Source organism: Entelurus aequoreus, linkage group LG11, assembly GCF_033978785.1.
Source record: "Entelurus aequoreus isolate RoL-2023_Sb linkage group LG11, RoL_Eaeq_v1.1, whole genome shotgun sequence".
NCBI lineage: Eukaryota > Metazoa > Chordata > Actinopteri > Syngnathiformes > Syngnathidae > Entelurus > Entelurus aequoreus.
The window spans coordinates 65,711,103-65,729,715 of NC_084741.1; the positions used below are offsets into that span (position 1 = coordinate 65,711,103).

Here is an 18,613-nt window from a genome sequence, read left to right on the forward strand (position 1 = left end):
AGCAAGAGCGCAACCAAATCACAGTTTTGCACGGCTTCTCCAATTCCAGGAAAGACTCCTTCCACAATTTCGAGGATGCTTCTTTGTCTGATGGGAGAGGATCATCCCAGTTGTACTGGGGTGAACTTCAGATTGATCAGAAGGTTTTTTGTGAACTATGATGGCAGCCACAAACCCCAGCGGATCACAGAGGCTCAGAACTGTTGAAAGGATTCCTCTTTTTGTGAACTGCTGCTTTTCGTTCTTTTCTTATTCTGCTTTACTTTCCTGGCTGATCTTCAGGGTAGACTTTAACTATACATATCTTGCAGCATACACACTTTGATGTTACTGCAGGGATAGTTCCTGGTGAAGTCTTGTGTAAATCTTTCTCCTTGCTTTTTCTTAGCTGGAACTCTTAAAGTCCACGGTGCTGGACCAGGATTTGGAATGTGTAGTTTTTGCTGCCAAACTCTCTTCATTCTATTTATTTGTCACAGTCTTTTGCTCTGTGTTTGGTGGAACCACAGTACCTGAAGCTGATGTTCTTTTCTTTGAGGTAGATTTTGCGATGTTTAATCAACTTACTGCATTTCCTGAGTGGGTGAGGCTTGTTTTGCAGGGGGTGCTGATGGTCGGGATCTTAAGCTCCTTTTTCAACCAAGCTTGTAAGGGTTGCTGTCACTTCGGAAAACACTCCAGTTTTCCTCACAGACACTGTTACATTGTTGTTATTTTGTGAATGTCTGTCTCTGTGGGGCCTGAGTAGCTAACTTTGGAAGTCAGAAAGCTAGAATTGTTTCTGGTTTAAGCTTCAGAAGGCCAACATTGTGAGAAGAAATTGAAAGGTGGGTAGGGGACTTTGTACTTTGACTCTTTGGAAATACACTTTTCCTGGAGACTAAATGATAGCTTTTCTAATAGTGGGTTCTCTCCACGCTAAGTATCAAGATATGCTAATCTGGGGAGGTATCCTCCGGCTTTTGCATATTCAAGTTTCAACATTGTCTCTGAGATTTTGGGTTTAAAAGTGCATGTTAGACTTATTCTAGGGTTCCGTAGGTTTCTTCTAGGCTTCGCCAGACCATTTCTAGCCCTGATGCTGAATTGTCGCTGTGTATGTCTCAGATTATTTTGGCTTGTTCCTTTGACGTTGGCCTAAGCCGTTTAATCAAGAGGTCTAGTTCTTCCCTGGGATTCAAGGTGAGTTCCTCAATGACACCTTGAATGGAAGTTTTCCATGCCCAACAACTTTCTGGGTGGTCATCAAATTCCATTAAACCAGACATGACCAATTATTTTCGCATTAGGTACTTTGCGACGTCTGGTGTAGCTGGTGTCTGCTATGAGGAGTTGTTGTTGCTCTTAAGGGGGAACAGCAATTTTGCTTTTCATAATCATTATGAAAGACATGACGACGGATGGATTTTTAAAAATGCATTATAACTTGTAAATAAACATAAATAAAAGTCCGCTTACAGCAGAACCACTGGAAGGTCCTCTATTCCGCCCATTAAATCCAATAAAAACAACAACCAAAAAGTGCCAACAATACTCGATTTACATTTTGTGACTTGAATATTAACCAAATATTAGTGATATTGTTATTATAAGCGCCAACGCAGACAAACTATTCATAGCGGCGCCGTGGTCACGAGCTTGTGTGTAGTGTTTACATCATCGAGTGGTCAGCTGTTTCCTCGCTTCCCTGCTCCCTGGAAGTTTATTGTAGATCATAAATCATGTCTCTCACCTGGATAGAAGAAGGCTGAGGATGTATTCCGACAAGTTGGTACACTTTGACAACCAAATTACACCCGGCAATGGCGAGAACGACACGAAAATACGCTTGTTCGTGAGGATTATGAGTCATTTGTCATCTCAATGGGAATATATGAACATCCTAGCAATCGGCATCCTAATGACAGCATACCTTATACAGTAAGTGATGTTTTATTATGTTTGTTGGCTCTCATGAAGTCTGCAGTGAGTAATGATCAGTGATGTCGTTGAAAAAAGTGAATGTTGTGGTGCTTATTTAAAAATTAATATGTCGTGTATGCTTAAACTAAACAAAATACGTAAATATTACATGTTATTATAAATGCGGCCATTACTACATTACATATATACTTACATCATGTATATAAAACATCAATGGAGGTGTTTGGATGTTTTTTTAAGGGTTTTATAGGCAGAATAGAGCGGCCCTCATAGGCTCCATTGTAAGCGGACTTTTGATCGCATCTTAGATATTTAGAATGCATAAAAAATACATCCAACATCATTTCTTACATAAGGATTGTGAACAATAGGCAAAATTCCAAAAGTGCAGTTCCCCTTTAAGGTTGCTTCTTCAACCATTATATCTGCTTCTTTATTAGCAACTGACGCCTGCATGCGGATAGGGCCTTTGCTCGAGCACTGACTGCAGCAGAGCTTGCTGTTGAAAATGTACTACTTGAGCATCCAGTTATCTTAGAAGATTGGTGGTGGATCTAGTCTCCACAGACTCATGTCTTTTTTCTATGTTATGTTGTTTGTCCATCTCAACTGCTCGGAGGGTGATGGGTCAGCAACGGCAAAATCTCTGTGTGAATTGAGCTGCTTTGTATTGAATTTGGCGCGTTAATGTCTTCTTACTATCTTACTAAGTTCCCAGCTTGTGCAGCTAGACAGATAGTCAATACCACGAAGAAAGGGAAGCTCCAGAAGTTTAGTTGACGATTGATGTTCCTTCCTTTTAATCCTTTTCTTTTCTCATTTAAATTTTTTTTTAACACGTTTTCCTCAATTAAAGTTTGTAAGAAGACAAAAATCTGATCAAGACACCAAACCAAAAACAAGTCCAGTTGAAAACACACATATTAATATTACTCATCATTTACTTAGTTTAATTAGCAGTGTTTAACTTTTTATTAGGCTTAAAGGGGAATTGCACTTTTTTAAAATGTTGCCTATCCTTAACAATCCCTATGTAAGACAACAACACAAATGTATTTTTTTTTCATGCATTCTAATTTGTAATATACGGCGAGTATGAGGTGTTATTATACATAAGTGCTAACCTGGGAACTACCGTATTTTTCGGAGTATAAGTCGCAGTTTTTTTCATGGTTTGGCCGGGGGTGCGGCTTATACTCAGGAGCGATTTATGTGTGAAATTATTAACACATTACCGTAAAATATCAAATTATATTATTTAGCTCATTCACGTAAGAGACTAGACGTATAAGATTTCATGGGATTTAGCGATTAGGAGTGACAGATTGTTTGGTAAACGTATAGCATGTTCTATATGTTATAGTTATTTGAATGACTCTTACCATAATATGTTACGTTAACATACCAGGCACGTTCTCAGTTGGTTATTTATGCCTCATATAACGTACACTTATTCAGCCTGTTGTTCACTATTCTTTATTTATTTTAAATTGCCTTTCAAATGTCTATTCTTGGTGTTGGCTTTTATCAAATACATTTCCCCCAAAAATGCGACTTATACTCCAGTGCGACTTATATATGTTTTTTTTCCTTCTTTATTATGCATTTTCGGCCGGTGCGACTTATACTCCGGAGCGACTTATACTCTGAAAAATACGGTAATATCTCCCACTAGTAAAGTAGAAGGTTTTGACCATGAGCCGTGAAGTTGGTAAACTCTGACATTTAACTTGGACACGGAGATCGCGAGAACAACAAAAAAAGACACTCTTTTGTGGCCACCTTTTTTCTTTTCTTTTTTTTTTTACCTGCGTTAGGTTTATGAAGAATTCTTCATCTAAACGGGAAGATAAAAATATTCCATCAGTCGGCATCCGAGTGAGAGCAGACGTTGTCCATTAAATGATTGCTTTATTGTGTTACTAGTTTATAATTCTTGTTTAGCACTAAGCAATAGTGCTACCTGCTGGATCTGCTTATCACGCAGCTTCTAAAACTTGTAAAACTCTGTATATCCAGGCGCTAAAATATAAGGTTCTGGATCATCATTTGTCCCAAAGTAGTCATCGTTGGCTTTCATGAAGTCTGCCATGATTAGTAGTTGTTGTTGAAGTAAAAATTGCGAACGTAAAATTAACGTATGCTTAAAATGACCAAAAATATTTGAATATATTATTATGAATGTGCCTGTTACTACTACATTACATACTGTATATACTTACAGCGTCTATATAAAACGTTGGATGTTTTTTTTTAGAGCGCTTTAAAGGAATCCCATTAGCTCCATTGTTAGCTGACTCTGGCTAACGTTTATTGACGAGTTAGAATGCATTAAAAAAGAAAAACATATGTTTGCTTGTCTCACATAAAGATTGTAAATGATAGGCACAATTTTTTTTTAAAGTGCAGTTGCCCTTTAAGTTATACTAAGACGGAGCGTCTAAGAATGGATTTTGTTCAACCTTAGAGGTACCACTGTACAAGTCGAGTACAAACGATTGTTACCAGTCCTGCCCGGCAACAAGTGGTCACACAAACATGTACTGTAAGGTGGTTTAGGTAAAACTAGAGATGTCCGATAATGGCTTTTTTGCCGATATTCCGATATTGTCCAACTCTTAATTACCGATTCCGATATCAACCGATACCGATATATACAGTCGTGGAATTAACACATTATTATGCCTAATTTTGTCGTGATGCCCCGCTGGATGCATTAAACAATGTGACAAGGTTTTCCAAAATAAATCAACTCGTGCCAACATGGCACTGCCATATTTATTATTGAAGTCACAGAGTGCATTTTTTTTTTTTAACATGCCTCAAAACAGCAGCTTGGAATTTGGGACATGCTCAGCTGAGCATGAGGAGGTTGAGGTGGACGGGATTAGCGGGGGGTGTATATTGTAGTGTCCCGGAAGAGTTAGTGCTGCAAGGGGTTCTGGGTATTTGTTCTGTTGTGTTACGGTGCGGATGTTCTCCCGAAATGTGTTTGTCATTCTTGTTTGGTGTGGGTTCACAGTGTGGTGCATATTTGTAACAGTGTTAAAGTTGTTTATACGTCCACCCTCGGTGTGACCTGTATGGCTGTTGACCAAGTATGCGTTGCATTCACTTGTGTGTGTGAAAAGCCGTAGATATTATGTGACTGGGCCGGCACGCAAAGGAAGTGCCTTTAAGGTTTATTGGCGCTCTGTACCTCTCCCTACGTCCGTGTTTTGAAGAGTCATAAATGTTTACCTTTTGAAACCGATACCGATAATTTGGAAACCGATGCCGATAATTTCCGATATTACATTTTAAAGCATTTATCGGCCGATAATATTGTCAGTCCGATATTATCGGACATCTATAGGTAAAACTAATCAAGAGGAAATATGTAGATTTTTACAATGACGTGCACAAATAGAGTTTTGATAAGCGGTTGGCTTCCCATCAATTTTTCCACCATTAAATTAAAAAACACACTGAGAGCAAACACTTCACTGCACTCGATTGAACTCCACTCAACGCACACTTTGCACAAGTCAAAACATCCAAACTAATTCTAGTTCAGGACGACACGCACACACACAGAAACAACTACACTTCCGCACTCACCTGTTCTCAGAGCAACAATTCTGCACCGTGATGTGTGTATTGTCTTTTCAGGCTGACTTAATTCCGCCAATGACTCACACTGAGTCATTGGCACAGCGTGAGAGGGAGCAGGAAGGGGAAGAGGGAGGGGTGATAAAAGGGGAACCCATTTCGGGTACCATGCTGACTCCCACGTCCACAGAGGAGGGGGACGGAGCCAACATGGGGTCTCTTTACCGCTCACAGCACAGACACACACCTGACACACCTGACAGAGAAGACTTAGCCAGAGCTCCGATGCCGTAGGCGTTTGAGTTCCTCTTGAGGCGCGGCAGGATGGACGTGGTGTCCTCCATGGACAGCTGCAGAGACAGAGAAGAGGGATGGCGGGAGAGAGGCGAGAAAAAGGATAGTATGGGCGGTGTGACAGGGCACACAAAGACATCCAGACAGTGTGTTAGAGAGAGGTGAGTGGTGGGGAGAAGTGATGGAGATGTTGGATTAATACAAACAAATCTACATTTCTTGAACCTTATATAGCAAGTCAGTGTGCGCTTAATCCTTCTGTGCCACTAAGAGATCACAGGTGGGGAGGGTGGTTGTGAAGAGCAGAGGTGTCCTCTAAAAAGATGTCCCCCATCAAAACAAGGCGACAAAGGGAAAGATGAAGGTGCGATGTCACAACACTTACATTGATTCCTTCCCATGAAAATTCTGAGCGTCCATGCTGAGGAGGAGGAGGAGAGAGGGAAGGGAACGGAGGCGTGAAAGAGAGCGACAGGACGGAGAGAACATTGACATGCATGGAGGGTAGGGAGCAAATAGGCAGATTGCAACACATAGGGAGATAGCACACGGGACATGCGGAGGAAGAGGAAAAGAGATACGGGATTTTTTTTCCAGGAAACGAGAGAGAGGCGGGAGTCGAGGAGCAGAATGACAGGAAGAAAGGAGGGAATTGAACTGCAATCAGTTTGGATTTTTTTTTTTCACTTATGAGACTGAATATGCTGGGGATGAATGAGCCGCCTCACCCGCCGACATAACCTCACGGGCCACAACATTAGGTACACCTGCACCATCCATGATCCAATACATGCTCAGTTTCACACACAGTCATAACATTTGTGTAAGCCAGGGGTGTCAAACGTGCGGGCCGGATAAGGCCCGCGAACAGGTTTTATCCGGACCGCGGGATGACTAAGACTTAGACTTTCTTTTATTGCCATTCAAATTTGAACTTTACAGTACAGATAAGAACGAAATGTCGTTGCCTTAGCTCGTTGTAGTGCAGGATAAAAGAGCAATAAGGTGCAAATACAAATAAATAGATTACTGTACAGATGGATATATTGTTTGATTGATCGATTGATTGAAACTTTTATTAGTAGATTGCACAGTACGGTACATATTCCGTACAATTGACCACTAAATGGTAACACCCGAATAAGTTTTTCAACTTTTAAGTCGGGGTCCACGTTTATTCAATTCATGGTATATTGCACTTATTGCATATGCATCCACGTTTATGTTATATTGTCTTTATATTCCAGCGACTTAATCCGTTTTTGGGGGGAATTGCTAAGTATTAAAATGGGCCAACATTTTTGGAATGAAAGAAACTGCTGTTCTCAATGTGTCCACTAGATGTCGCAATAGCAATTCTTTGTATCTTTGCAGATCAGGGGTAGGGAACCTATGGCTCTCGAGCCAGATGTGGCTCTTTCGATGACTGCATCTGGCTCTCAGATAAATCTTAGCTGACATTGCTTAATACGATAAGTAATGAATAGTTCCGCCGGTAATCACAGTGTTAAAAATACATTTTGAAAAGAGAAAATATTCTCATGCATTTTAATTCATCCATCCGTTTTCTACCGCACCTGTTCAAGAAGTCGCATTAATGGTAAGAAGTATTTTATTTATTATTGGTTAGCTTCAGAATTATGTTAAAGTTAAAAGTAAAGTACCACTGATAGTCTCACACACACTAGGTGGGGTGAAATTGTCCTCTGCATTTGACCCATCCCCTGGGAGGTGAGGGGAGCAGTGAGCAGCAGCGGTAACCACGCTCAACAATATTATTAAAAAGAATAAGAGACTTATTATACTCTAAAAATGTTGGTCTTACTTAAAAATGCATGCATTTAGTTGTATTCAGTGTTAAAAAATATGATATGGCTCTCACGGAAATGGCTCTCTCAGTCAAAAAGGTTCCCGACCCCTGTTGTAGATGATGCTACATATGTAAAAAAAAACAACAACAACAAAAAACACATGATGTGAGCATGAGCAAACTACATAAATAACATCCTGCAATTTGATTTTGATATTATTATTTTTTAATCTTTATTAGCACCAATGAGTTGACTGATGAGCATTATTACATAATTTATTCAGAAAGTAAAAATAACGACAAATAAAGATATAATACTATTAACCGCAACATGTAAGTGTAAAAAAACAACAACACCATTATGATTTGTACATTTTCAGAATGTGCTTGTTCTATTTTTAAACAAAGAAAACAATCTGAAGTTGTCTTTATTTTTAAGTTATTGTGCTGTGATTTTACCAGTCCGGCCCACTTGGGAGTAGATTTTTCTCCATGTGGCCGCCGATCTAAAATGAGTTTGACACCCCTGGTGTAAGCTAACTCTTTTTCTCCTGAACCTCTGCGCACTAAAGTGTGAACATTTGTCAAAACGTGTAAACCTGCCTGTGCTGTTTTCAAACCCCAACATTTGACCCGATAAAACAGATTGATTAATTTTGTCAAACACTCGCTCTATTAAACACCCTCTGTAACTTGATGGTGTTTACCCAAATCACCGCACCATTTGGTGCACACTAGGGGACTAAATTTGAGTCCCCTGAGCAAGATTAGTTTGGAAAAAAAAGGGCTGCCATCAAGCAAAATATTAGACTAAGCAATTGCTTGTATTCCGTCACGTGACTACTTCCCGGAAGTGAAAAACAGTGGTGGTCTACCAAGCCAAGATGGCTACTGTCAGCAAGCAGCGTGCGATTTCTCTGAGTACGCAAGCGCCCTGAACCTTCCCGGAAAAAGACACGAGCAAAAAATCTAACTATGCAATGGAATAGATCCCCATACTTTATCAAAAAAATATTTGTCGAGTGATATCAGGGATTATCAGTTGATAGGGTGCCCAGACCGTGGTCTACAACTTCTTTGTGTGTTGCTGGGTCAAAGAAAGAAAAAGATTATCTCGGATAAATCATGCATTTTTGCTCAGGTAAGGTTGTATTTCATGATTCAACTTTGCGTCTTGCGAGGACGCGTCCTTGTAAACAAACTAGCACCCGACAGCTGACACATGTGACTGCATATCCAATTGACAAAGTTGCAATTACTGAACCGTCAACATATTTTATTTTTGTCATTTGTACATTTGTGTACAAAATAAACAAGAGGGGAGAAGGACATTTTCGGACAAAATATCGTTGACCCTGACTCTCTGGTTTCTGTTTGATAAAACCTAAAATACAAACAATATCAAGATAATACTTGAATGGGAAATACCAAACGAGTAAAGTATATTAAAAATATATCAAACAAAACTTTAACAAAGTGGTCACTGCAAACTTGTGCGTTCTTCTGTGACTGTAGTTTGTGCCACGTTTGTCGGTGTCTTTCGTAAAATCTTGGACTCTTCCGCCCTTCTTCATATCCTGTCGAGGAACTCTGAAGAAATGTTTATCTTTTTTTCACAATTTGAATGGTTCGAGAAAGGCTAAGTGGAGCCGAGTACCCATCAAGAACAAACGCTGGCTTGACCACCACCCACATTCAATGAGCCGGACATAAGTCGGACGTGACATTATGTAAATCCAAGCAATTTTTCATGTCATTCATTGACTATTTGTCTAACCATTATTAAACTTTGGAACATAATACATACACTATAGCAGGGGTCACCAACCTTTTTGAAAGCAAGAGCTACTTCTTGGGTACTGATTAATGCGAAGGGCTACCAGTTTGATACACACTTAAATAAATTGCCAGAAATAGCCAATTTGCTCAATTTACCTTTAACTCTATGTTGTTATTAATAATTAATGATATTTACACTTAATTGAACGGTTTAAAAGAGGAGAAAACACGAAAAAAATGAAAATTAAATTTTGAAACATAGTTTATCTTCAAATTCGACTCTTTAAAATTCAAAATTCAACCGAAAAAAAGAAGAGTAAAACTAACTAATTCGAATCTTTTTGAAAAAATTAAAACAATAATTTATGGAACATCATTAGTAATTTTTCCTGATTAAGATTAATTTTAGAATTTTGATGACATGTTTTAAATAGGTTAAACTTTGTTAAAATATATAACAAATTGGACGAAGCTATATTTCTAACAAAGACTAATCATTATTTCTTCTAGATTTTCCAGAAGAAAAATTTTAAAATAAATTCAAAAGACTTTGAAATAAGATTTAAATTTGATTCTACAGATTTTCTAGATTTGCCAGAATAATTTATTTGAATTTTAATCATAATAAGTTTGAAGAAATATTTCACAAATATTCTTCGTCGAAAAAACAGAAGCTAAAATGAAGAATTAAATTAAAATGTATTTATTATTCTTTATAATAATTTTAAAAAAAATACTTGAACATTGATTTAAATTGTCAGGAAAGAAGAGGAAGGAATTTAAAAGATAAAAAGGTATATGTGTTTAAAAATCCTAAAATCATTTTTAAGGTTGTATTTTTTCTCTAAAATTGTCTTTCTGAAAGTTATAAGAAGCAAAGTAAAAAAAAATTCATGTATTTATTTAAACAAGTGAAGACCAAGTCTTTAAATATTTTCTTGGATTTTCAAATTCTATTTGAGTTTTGTCTCTCTTAGAATTAAAAATGTCGAGCAAAGCGAGACCAGCTTGCTGGTAAATAAATACAATTTAAAAAAATAGAGGCAGCTCACTGGTAAGTGCTGCTATTTGAGCTATTCTTAGAACAGGCCAGCGGGCTACTCATCTGGTCCTTACGGGCTACCTGGTGCCCGCGGGCACCGCGTTGGTGACCCCTGCACTATAGGCTAGTATGTCTTCCAAAGAATAGCAAAGCAACGTAATTTCAAAAATAGTTAATGTCTAGCTTTTTCGAAATACTGCAAGTAGGTACTCATATGAAACATATAGTATAATCCGGAATACTGCAACCACAACTTTCATCGTCTAATTTGCATAATTGGTCATGACGCATGTTATGTAAAAAACCCTAAACAAATGTTATCAGGACAACTTTGTGGGCCTGAACAACAAAGATCCAAATATCAAGTACTAAATAGCGTGTACAAACTATACAATGGTGTGTACTATTAATGGGAGTGTTGTTGGTGATCTACTAAGAGGTTTGTACTATTGGTAACAAGTGCACAAGTGGAGCAGGCCGCCCTATTTAAATGAGGATTTTGCGTATACTACGCGGCTTTCACCATGGAAACACTTATTTACTACGCATCCATGTTATCATGCTCCTTCCTGTGGCGTTTTGCTATGTTTTCAAACATGCAGCAGACCATTATCTAACACACAACTCACGGCCACATCATTTTATGTGGTCACGAAAGCCCGGAAATAATATGCGTCAATAAATTACTTGATCTTTTCTCGCAAAATGTATTCATTCTTTCCATTTTGACAGAAAAAAATACACGTACTCCATGCGATTGCATATCGTTTTAATATTATCCAATAATGCAACAAATATTATATTATTAAATATTCCAGACATTTATTGTTGAAATAAAAATGAATACTTGGATATATGCTTGACTTATGATTTCAAAGCAAGTTATACATCAAGATCACTGTAAAAATGACAACAGATTTTACGCTAAAACACTAGCAGCCTCTAGCTAATTTTGTGCCGCCCCCAGCCAGAGCGATTGATATCGCTCAACACAGCGTAAAGCTCCGGCTGTGTTGATTGAGCGATTGATGTCCCTCTGCGGCAGCTACGTATTTTAACTGCAGTTGCAGCGTTGTGCCACTATAGAGGCGCTATATCGACCTGAAGCAACTAACGAAGAAGAAACAGATCGAATCAGGTTTTTTCCCCGCGACTTGGTGCATAACGTTGACCGCCGTAACAATTTGATTTCTGCCATACGGAGCATGCTACGAACGGATCACTGGACTCCTACAGAACACTCCAGACTGTGCTGTGAACACTGCTAGTTGTGTTAGCTTTGTTTCCAACCTTTTCTGACGAATTATAATAGATTGAGTGATTGAATAATTTATTAGAAGTTTGCATAGGATTGGGTAGAGTTTCATGACGGTACATCCTAGTCACGTCCGTTGTGTCCTTGGGCAAGACACTTCACCCTTGCTCCTGATGGGTGCTGGTTAGCGCCTTGCATGGCAGCTCCCGCCATCAGTGTGTGAATGTGTGTGTGAATGGGTGAATGTGGAAATAGTGTCAAAGCGCTTTGAGTACCTTGAAGGTAGAAAAGCGCTATACAAGTATAACCCATTTATCATTTATCATTACAGATTGACTAGTAGAAGGTCAACTCAAAGGAGTTACCCCAAGAAAGCACTACCGTATTTTCCGCACCATAAGGCGCCCCGTGTTATTAGCCGCACGTTTAATGAACGGAATATTTCAAAACTTTGTTTACCTATTAGCCGCCCCGTGCCATTAGCCGCACCTACGCTACGCTAAAGGGAATGTCAACAAAACAGTCAGATAGGTCAGTCAAACTTTAATAATATATTACAAACCAGCGTTCTAACAACTCTGTTCACTCCCAAAATGTAATGTGCAAATGTGCAATCACAAAAATAGTAACACTCAAAATAGTGCAGAGCAATAGCAACATCAATAACTCAACGTTGCTCATACGTTAGTGTCACGCAACACACAAAATAAACATTTAAAGCTCACTTTCTGAAGTTATTACTCATCTACAAATCCCTCGAATTCTTCTTCTTCGGTGTGCTTCACTTGTTTTTTGACACCATCTGTGATGTGGACGCGCATGCAGTCGTAGATCAACAGGAACGGCGCTGCGTGAAAAAAGTCACCCGGTGTCTTCGCGTAAACGTCTATCAACCACTCGCTCATCTTTTCTTCATCCATCCATCCCTTCGAGTTAGCTTTTATGATGACGCCGGCTGGAAAGTTCTCTTTTGGCAAGGTCTTCCTTTTGAATATCACCGTGGGTGGAAGTTTCTGGCCGTTAGCATGGCTAGCTAGAACCACAGTAGGACGACTTCTCATTCCCTGTGGTGCGAATATTCACCGTACGTGTTCCCGTTGTATCCACAGTGCGGTTCACAGGAATATCAAAAGTCAGTGGAACCTTGTACGCGTGTCTCTTAGTAGGAGACATTTTGTTGTCTTTACAGAAAAACAAATGAAATTAAATATCCGCGAGCTTCTTCTTCTACGGGGGCGGGTGCTCACCTTGGCGGTTGCTTACAGTAGAAGAAGAAGCGCTTCCTCTTCTATGGGGGCGGTTGCTTACCGTAGAAGAAGAAGCGCTTCCTCTTTTACGGGGAAAAAAGATGGCGGCTGTTTACCGTAGTTGCGAGACCTAAACTTTATGAAAATAAATATGAATATTAATCCATATATAAGGCGCACCGGGTTATTAGCCGCACTGTCTGCTTTTGAGAAAAATTGTGGTTTTTAGGTGCGGCTTATGGTGCGGAAAATACGGTACATGCATGTCATGTTTATTTTTAAAAAAAGTTAATTTTTAGCGTTGCAGATATGGCAGGCAAAATCAGCCACTACTTTAAAAAGCGATCTCGCGAGGAGGAAATTCAAGAGTCCAGGTGAAACAGAGCAGAGAAATTAACGTAACAGGCAGTTAAAATGTAATAATTCATGGTGGGACAACATGTGAGCGCTTGAAGGCTGATTCAAAATCATCTATGAGTGTCTCAAGCAAAAGTGGCCCCACCACACAAGCTATGAGCCCATCATTCTCTAATGCAAGCGCTTGGGCCACAGGTGTCAAACTCAAGGCCCGGGGGCCAGATCTGGCCTGTGACATCATTTTATCTGGCCCACAAACACCCGGAAATGATATGTGTTAATAAAGTACTTCATATTTTTTAATTTTGACCGAACAATATATGTACTGCTTGAAATTGCATGCCTTTTAAACTTTAATAGTATCCATTATTGCAACAAATATTACAGTATATTATCATACTTTCCAAACATTTTTTTGTCTAAATAAAAATAAATACTTAAATATCTGCTTATGATTTTACAGCAAACTATCCATCAAATTACTAAAAATGACACATTTTATGGTGTTCTTTACAGCATATTACCGTATTTTTCAGAATATAAGTCGCACCGGAGTATAAGTCGCACCTGCCGAAAATGCAAAATAAAGAAGGAAAAAAACATATATAAGTCGCACTGGAGTATAAGTCACATTTTTGGGGGAAATTTATTTGATAAAAGCCAACACCAAGAATAGACATTTGAAAGGCAATTTAAAATAATTAAAGAATAGTGAAAAACAGGCTGAATAAGTGTACGTTATATGAGGCATAAATAACCAACTGAGAACGTGCCTGGTATGTTAACGTAACATATTATGGTAAGAGTCATTCAAATAACTATAACATATAGAACATGCTATACGTTTACCAAACGATCTGTCACTCCTAATTGCTAAATCCCATGAAATCTTATACGTCTAGTCCAGGGGTCACCAACGTGGTGCCCGCGGGCACCAGGTAGCCCGTAAGGACCAGATGAGTAGCCCGCTGGCCTGTTCTAAAAAAAAACTCAAATAGCAGCACTTACCAGTGAGCTGCCTCTATTTTTATAATTGTATTTATTTACCAGCAAGCTGGTCTCGCTTTGCACGACATTTTTAATTCTAAGAGAGACAAAACTCAAATAGAATTTGAAAATCCAAGAAAATATTTTAAAGACTTGGTCTTCACTTGTTTGAATAAATTCAATTAGTTTTTTTACTTTGCTTCTTATTACTTTCAGAAAGACAATTTTAGAGAAAAAATACAACCTTAAAAATGATTTTAGGATTTTTAAACACATATACCTTTTTACCTTTTAAATTCCTTCCTATTTTTTCCTGACAATTTAAATCAATGTTCAAGTAAATTTATTTTTTTTATTGTAAAGAATAATAAATACATTTTAATTTAATTCTTCATTTTAGCTTCTGTTTTTTCGACGAAGAACATTTGTGAAACATTTCTTCAAACTTATTATGATTAAAATTCAAAACAATTATTCTGGCAAATACAAAATCTGTAGAATCAAATTTAAATCTTATTTCAAAGTCTTTTGAATTTCTTTTAAAATTTTTGTTCTGGAAAATCTAGACGAAATAATGATTTGTCTTTGTTAGAAATATAGCTTGGTCCAATTTGTTATATATTCTAACAAAGTGCAGATTGGATTTTAACCTATTTAAAACATGTCATCAAAATTCTAAAATTAATCTTAATCAGGAAAAATTACTAATGATGTTCCATAAATTCTTTTTTAAATTTTTTTTAAAAAGATTCGAATTAGCTAGTTTTTCTCTTCTTTTTTTCGGTTGAATTTTAAAGAGTCAAAATTGAAGATAAACTATGTTTCAAAATGTAATTGTAATTTTTTTCGTGTTTTCTCCTCTTTTAAACCGTTCAATTAAGTGTAAATATCATTAATTATTAATAATAACATAGAGTTAAAGGTAAATTTAGCAAATTGGCTATTTCTGGCCATTTATTTAAGTGTGTATCAAACTGGTAGCCCTTCGCATTAATCAGTACCCAAAAAGTAGCTCTTGGTTTCAAAAAGGTTGGTGACCCCTGGTCTAGTCTCTTACGTGAATGAGCTCAATAATATTATTTGATATTTTACGGTAATGTGTTAATAATTTCACACATAAGTCGCTCCTGAGTATAAGTCGCACAAACTATGAAAAAAACTGCGACTTAAAGTCCGAAAAATACGGTACTGTAAATTGAAAAAAAATAAAAATAAATGGTGCGTTAAAATTCTGGGGCATGGTCATGATTGTACCACCTCTGCCTCAATTTGAGCCAGGAAAAACCCTGGACAAGTATTGACAGTCCATATAGTGTATGTTGCAAAGTATACGTAGGATGGAGCCGCAGTGCAATCGCCTCCTTTCTCACAGCCATTTCAGCGCAACTGCCGGTTTGCATGTCCTCTTTAAACGTACTAAATATAGACGCAAAACAGCGGCCACAGTATAGTTTTACTCTTGATAAATCCCAACGCGTGTGCTAAATAATTACATTTACATTTATGCGCACAGTATTTTGGGCGTTCTGATGATCAGCATATATTCTACATATTAAGGAGGACAGACCCCCTAAATAGATTGCACTTCTTATTTTACTCCCTCTAGAGACACAATCCTCTGCACACAAGCTTAGTAGATCAGTAGCGTAGGCTATCAAGTTTGCACAAGTTTTAATACACACAAACCTTTAGTAGATCAGTCCTTACGTGTTATATTTTTTTAGTATCAACATTTCATCTTTTTCTCGCTCCATTTTGCTTGAGTTCAACATTTTTGCTCGAGTTTTATTGTTTTAAGTGGGGTCTGCAAATGGCATTTTGTACACCCCTGGTTCGCGTATAAGGCAAAGTGTTCCCAAACAACAGAAGAGAGTTTTCAGGCTCTATTTTCGCCAGTCAAAGGCTAAGCTGCATGCTTGCGGAGGTGCTCTGCACACTTCCACACCCTGCCTTTCACGGCGGGGGTAATGCTCTCCCCCCGAGCTTGTGGAAGTGCTCTGCTTGTATTTGATTATTGAGTAAATGCAAACGCAAGAAACACTTCCTGTCTTACACTTTTAATGTTCATGGCATGCGAATATGATACGCCTCTGTAAGAAACTAATCCATCAAAAAAATCTGAATAATTACTCCCATAGTATTTAGAGGGGTCTGAATACTACAAAAAAGTCAAGACAACATTGCTAAGTTGGGTATGTAGTACAAAATGAATGGACCTACATTCATTACAGCAAATGGTTGTTTTCATAGATCACATACTTTGCTTGGTAAACAGCGTTACACATCTTTGGCCCTGTTTTGTACGTACGCAAGCTTTAAAGATGAGACCTCAGGTGTGTGTTTAGAAGCGGACTTACAATGCATACCGCCATGTAACAGCCAGGTAGTGCCAAATCGCTGCACAAAAATTAAACATATTGTTAAATGTTCTGACAGCCTCATGAGACTGTGGTGTAGATGTGTAATATTAGTATCTACAAAACCCAAAACCACTGAAGTTGGCACCTTGTGTAATTCGTAACTAAAAACAGAATACAATGATTTGCAAATCCTTTTCAACTTATATTCAATTGAATAGACTGCAAAGACAAGATAATTAATGTTCGAACTGAGAAACGTAATATTTTTTTTGCAAATCATTAACTTAGAATTTAATGGGAGCAACACATTGCAAAAAAGTTGGCACAGGGGCATTTTTACCACTGTGTTACCTGGCCTTTCCTTTTAACAACACTCAGTAAACGTTTGGGAATTGAGGAGACACATTTTTGAAGCTTTTCAGGTGGAATTCTTTCCCATTCTTGCTTGATGTACAGCTTAAGTTGTTCAACAGTCCGAGGTCTCTGTTGTGGTATTTTAGGCTTCATATTACACCACACATTTTCAATGGAAGACAGGTCTGGACTACAGGCAGGCCAGTCTAGTACCCACACTCATTTACTATGAAGCCACACTGTTGTAACACGTGGCTTGGCATGATAACGTTGCATGGATGGCAACATATGTTGCTCCAAAACCTGTATGTACCTTTCAGCATTAATGGTGCCTTCACAGATGTGTAAGTTACCCATGCCTTGGGCACTAATACACCCCCATACCATCACAGATGCTGGCTTTTCAACTTTAGAACAGTCCGGATGGTTCTTTTCCTCTTTGGTCCGGAAGACAGGACGTCCACAGTTTCCAAAAACAATTTGAAATGTGGACTCGTCAGACCACAGAACACTTTTCCACTTTGCATCAGTCCATCTTAGATGAGCTCGGGCCCAGTGAAGCCGGTGGCGTTTCGGGGTGCTGTTGATAAACGGCTTTCGCTTTGCAAAGCCGACTTTTAACTTGCACTTACAGATGTAGTGACAAACTAGTTACTGACAGTGGTTTTCTGAAGTGTTCCTGAGCCCATGTGGTGATATCCTTTACACACTGATGTTTTTGATGCAGTACCGCCAGAGGTATCAAAGGTCACGGGCATTCAATGTTGGTTTTCAGCCTTGCTGCTTACGTGCAGTGATTTCTCCAGATTCTCTGAACCTTTTGATGATATTACAGACCGTAGATGGTGAAATCCCTAAATTCCTTGCTGTAGCTGGTTGAGAAATGTTGTTCTTAAACAATTTGCTCAGGCATTTGTTCACAAAGTGGTGATCCTCGCCCCATCCTTGTTTGTGAATGACTGAGCATTTCATGGAAGCTGCTTTTATGCCCAATCATGGCACCCACCTGTTCCCAGTTAGCCTGTTCACCTGTGGGATGTTCCAAATAAGTGTTTGATGAGCATTCCTCAACTTTCTCAGTCTTTTTTGCCACTTGTGCCAGCTTTTTTGAAACATGTTGCAGGCAAAAAAATTAAGTTTTCCAGTTCGAACGTTAAGTATCTTATCTTTGCAGTCTATTCAATTGAATATAGTTTGAAAAGGATTTGCAAATCATTGTATTCTGTTTTTATTTACGATTTACACAACGTGCAAACCTCACTGGTTTTGGGTTTTGTACTATTGTGGCAGGTGAGTGTATACTAGGATGCTGGTAAAAGCCTGTGTGTGTCTAATAGAGATACATAAATATATGTCAGTAGTATCTGATGCAGCAGTCGGACAAAAGACTTAAGTTTGGAGCAGCAGGAAGCGTGTGTGTGTGTGTGTGTGTGTGTGTGTGTGTGTGTGTGTGTGTGTGTGTGTGTGTGTGTGTGTGTGTGTGTGTGTGTGTGTGTGTGTGTGTGTGTGTGTGTGTGTGTTTCGAGGCCGCTGGTGCAGCTGAGGACAAAAACGATAAGGCGGGATTTCTCTTTGTCAGCTGGGCACTAACTAGACCGGCATCCTTGGTGGCTA

The 18,613-nt window shown here is 38.5% G+C and overlaps 1 protein-coding gene across 6 annotated transcripts in view; it reads right to left on the bottom strand.

Moving 5' to 3' along the window:
- Positions 1 to 18,613, bottom strand: part of fam131bb (family with sequence similarity 131 member Bb) — a 77,248-nt gene that overhangs the window by 12,197 nt on the left and 46,438 nt on the right. For 2 of the 6 annotated variants that reach the window (XM_062063779.1, XM_062063778.1), the window contains exons 3-4: positions 6,194 to 6,229; positions 5,762 to 5,864 (exon numbers count right to left, since the gene is read on the bottom strand). In XM_062063779.1, coding sequence (XP_061919763.1) covers positions 5,762 to 5,864; positions 6,194 to 6,229 — 139 coding nt within the window. The other 4 variants (XM_062063781.1, XM_062063780.1, XM_062063782.1 and 1 more) reach the window with 3 other exon arrangements.